At 40.5% G+C, this 1,867-nt stretch overlaps 1 protein-coding gene across 1 annotated transcript in view; it reads right to left on the bottom strand.

Moving 5' to 3' along the window:
* Window positions 1-1,867, bottom strand: part of anxa5a (annexin A5a) — a 26,727-nt gene that overhangs the window by 21,539 nt on the left and 3,321 nt on the right. Inside the window, exon 2 of the mRNA XM_019887399.1 lies at window positions 1,298-1,325. Within this exon, the coding sequence (XP_019742958.1) occupies window positions 1,298-1,325 (28 nt within the window). The remainder of the gene's footprint in view (window positions 1-1,297; window positions 1,326-1,867) is intronic.

Raw genomic sequence — 1,867 nt, 5'->3', positions numbered from 1 at the left:
CGAGTCATTGGATAAAGTGCTGGTTTTGTCCCGCCCATCGGACGCTCAGCATCTCTGGGAGTCTATGGACAGTGGGCGTTTATGGGCGGGCCCGGAAACTCAGCTTCACTGCATGATGATTGGATGATCTGTCTGAGACTGAAGCTTTTCTTTCTGATTGACAGCGAAATGAGCCATCCACTGATCTTTTGGTGCAGGCTGCCGTGGGAGCATCTTTCAATTCTCATTCTGTTCTGAGTTGAACTGGAGACTTCTTCTAATCATCTGAGCGACACTCTCTTTGTTGAAAACGACTAACGACAAATTAATATTTTATTTCTGGTGGGTATTATTGAAGTTGCTGTAGTTGTAGGACACTAGTTAAGTCCCTGGAAAACAGATCTTTTTTTTTTTTTTTTTTTTTTCCACAGATCATTTTCTTGAAAAGGAACGGAGAGTAGAATCCACGTATAAATAAACGGACACATTTTATGATGTCGGCCGAAATTGAGCTTCCCCTCTTTGCAGACCAGCATCCGGCACTGCTATACACCTAATGTTTGGGGGGGGGGGAGCGGGGGGGGGAATCTGCATACAAAAAGATTTTGATTGCATTGAAGTCATTTTTAACAATATCCTCACCATCTTTTTGCCATTTTACATAGTAGTGTACTATTAAATAAATAAATAGCAACATATAATGCGGCATATTTTTATCAGAAATAATACATTTCCTTTTTTCTTCTCTAATATAAACTTTTGGGGGCATCGGATCTATCCACCTAAACATGATAGATCTAGCAGTACTTGCAAAAAGTGTAAAAAAATATACGGTATGTCACGTTTAGATTTTTTCTCTCCAGAAGTTATGTTTTAAAAAGCATTTTGGTTCAGCTTCTTCATTTATTCCTTAGCTATTTCAAAAAAATAGGTGCACATTCAATCATAACTATTACAATAAAAAAATCACAGCACTCACCATAATGTTTATCACATACGTGTGACCATGGCAACAGGATTAAAGTCATGAAAGATGTCAAATGAAGCGTATTCCACCCCCCACCATTCCAAAAAAAAAAAACAATGCGAATGAATGAATACACATTCAGTAGCAAAAGCTTATCAGGTGCTGGTGCAGGAAGCGATAATAATAATAAGCTCATTAAATGTATTATCTGCTCTTCAAGGGAAAGCCATTGACCTTTTCTCACTTCATTACACACAACAGCCTGTGTGACGAGACACATATTTGCTACTGATTGAATCCTTGATGGCTTACAGCCAAGATGTCGTGATAAAATCCAAAGAAAGAACTCACCATGTTCGTTTCTGATGATTGTACAAAGCTGAAAAGAGACAAGACCACAATCATTTGGTTCACAGGCTACTTTTCACAAGGTTCTATGGTCATGTTAACATTTGTCATGCTAAAATCTAGCATCATCAAACACCTAATATGGTTGTGTCCAAACCTATTGAGGAAGATAAAATGCTTACCTTCTACCAGGTGCAAGAAAGCCAACATATTTCCACTTGGTTCATAAATACATATATATAAATAAATAAATAAATAAATAATCCTCGTCTCACCCCTCGGGTGGTGTCCATCCCTCGTTCAGCTCGGGTCCTCTACCAGAGGCCAGGAAGCTTGAGGGTTCTGCGCAGTATCCTTGCTGTTCCCAGCACTGCACATTTCTGGACTGAGATGTCCGATGTTGTTCCCGGGATCTGTTGCAACCACTCATCTAGTTTGGGGGGTCACTGCCCCAAGTGCTCCGACCACCACAGGCACGACTGTCACCTTTACCTTCCAGGCTCTCTCCAGCTCCTCTCTGAGCCCTTGGCATTTCTCGAGTTTCTCGGGTTCCTTCTTTCTGATGTTTCCATC

Source organism: Hippocampus comes, unplaced genomic scaffold, assembly GCF_001891065.2.
Source record: "Hippocampus comes isolate QL1 unplaced genomic scaffold, H_comes_QL1_v1.1 scaffold202, whole genome shotgun sequence".
In the NCBI taxonomy this organism is placed as follows: domain Eukaryota; kingdom Metazoa; phylum Chordata; class Actinopteri; order Syngnathiformes; family Syngnathidae; genus Hippocampus; species Hippocampus comes.
This window is presented reverse-complemented; position numbering and strand designations above follow the sequence as displayed.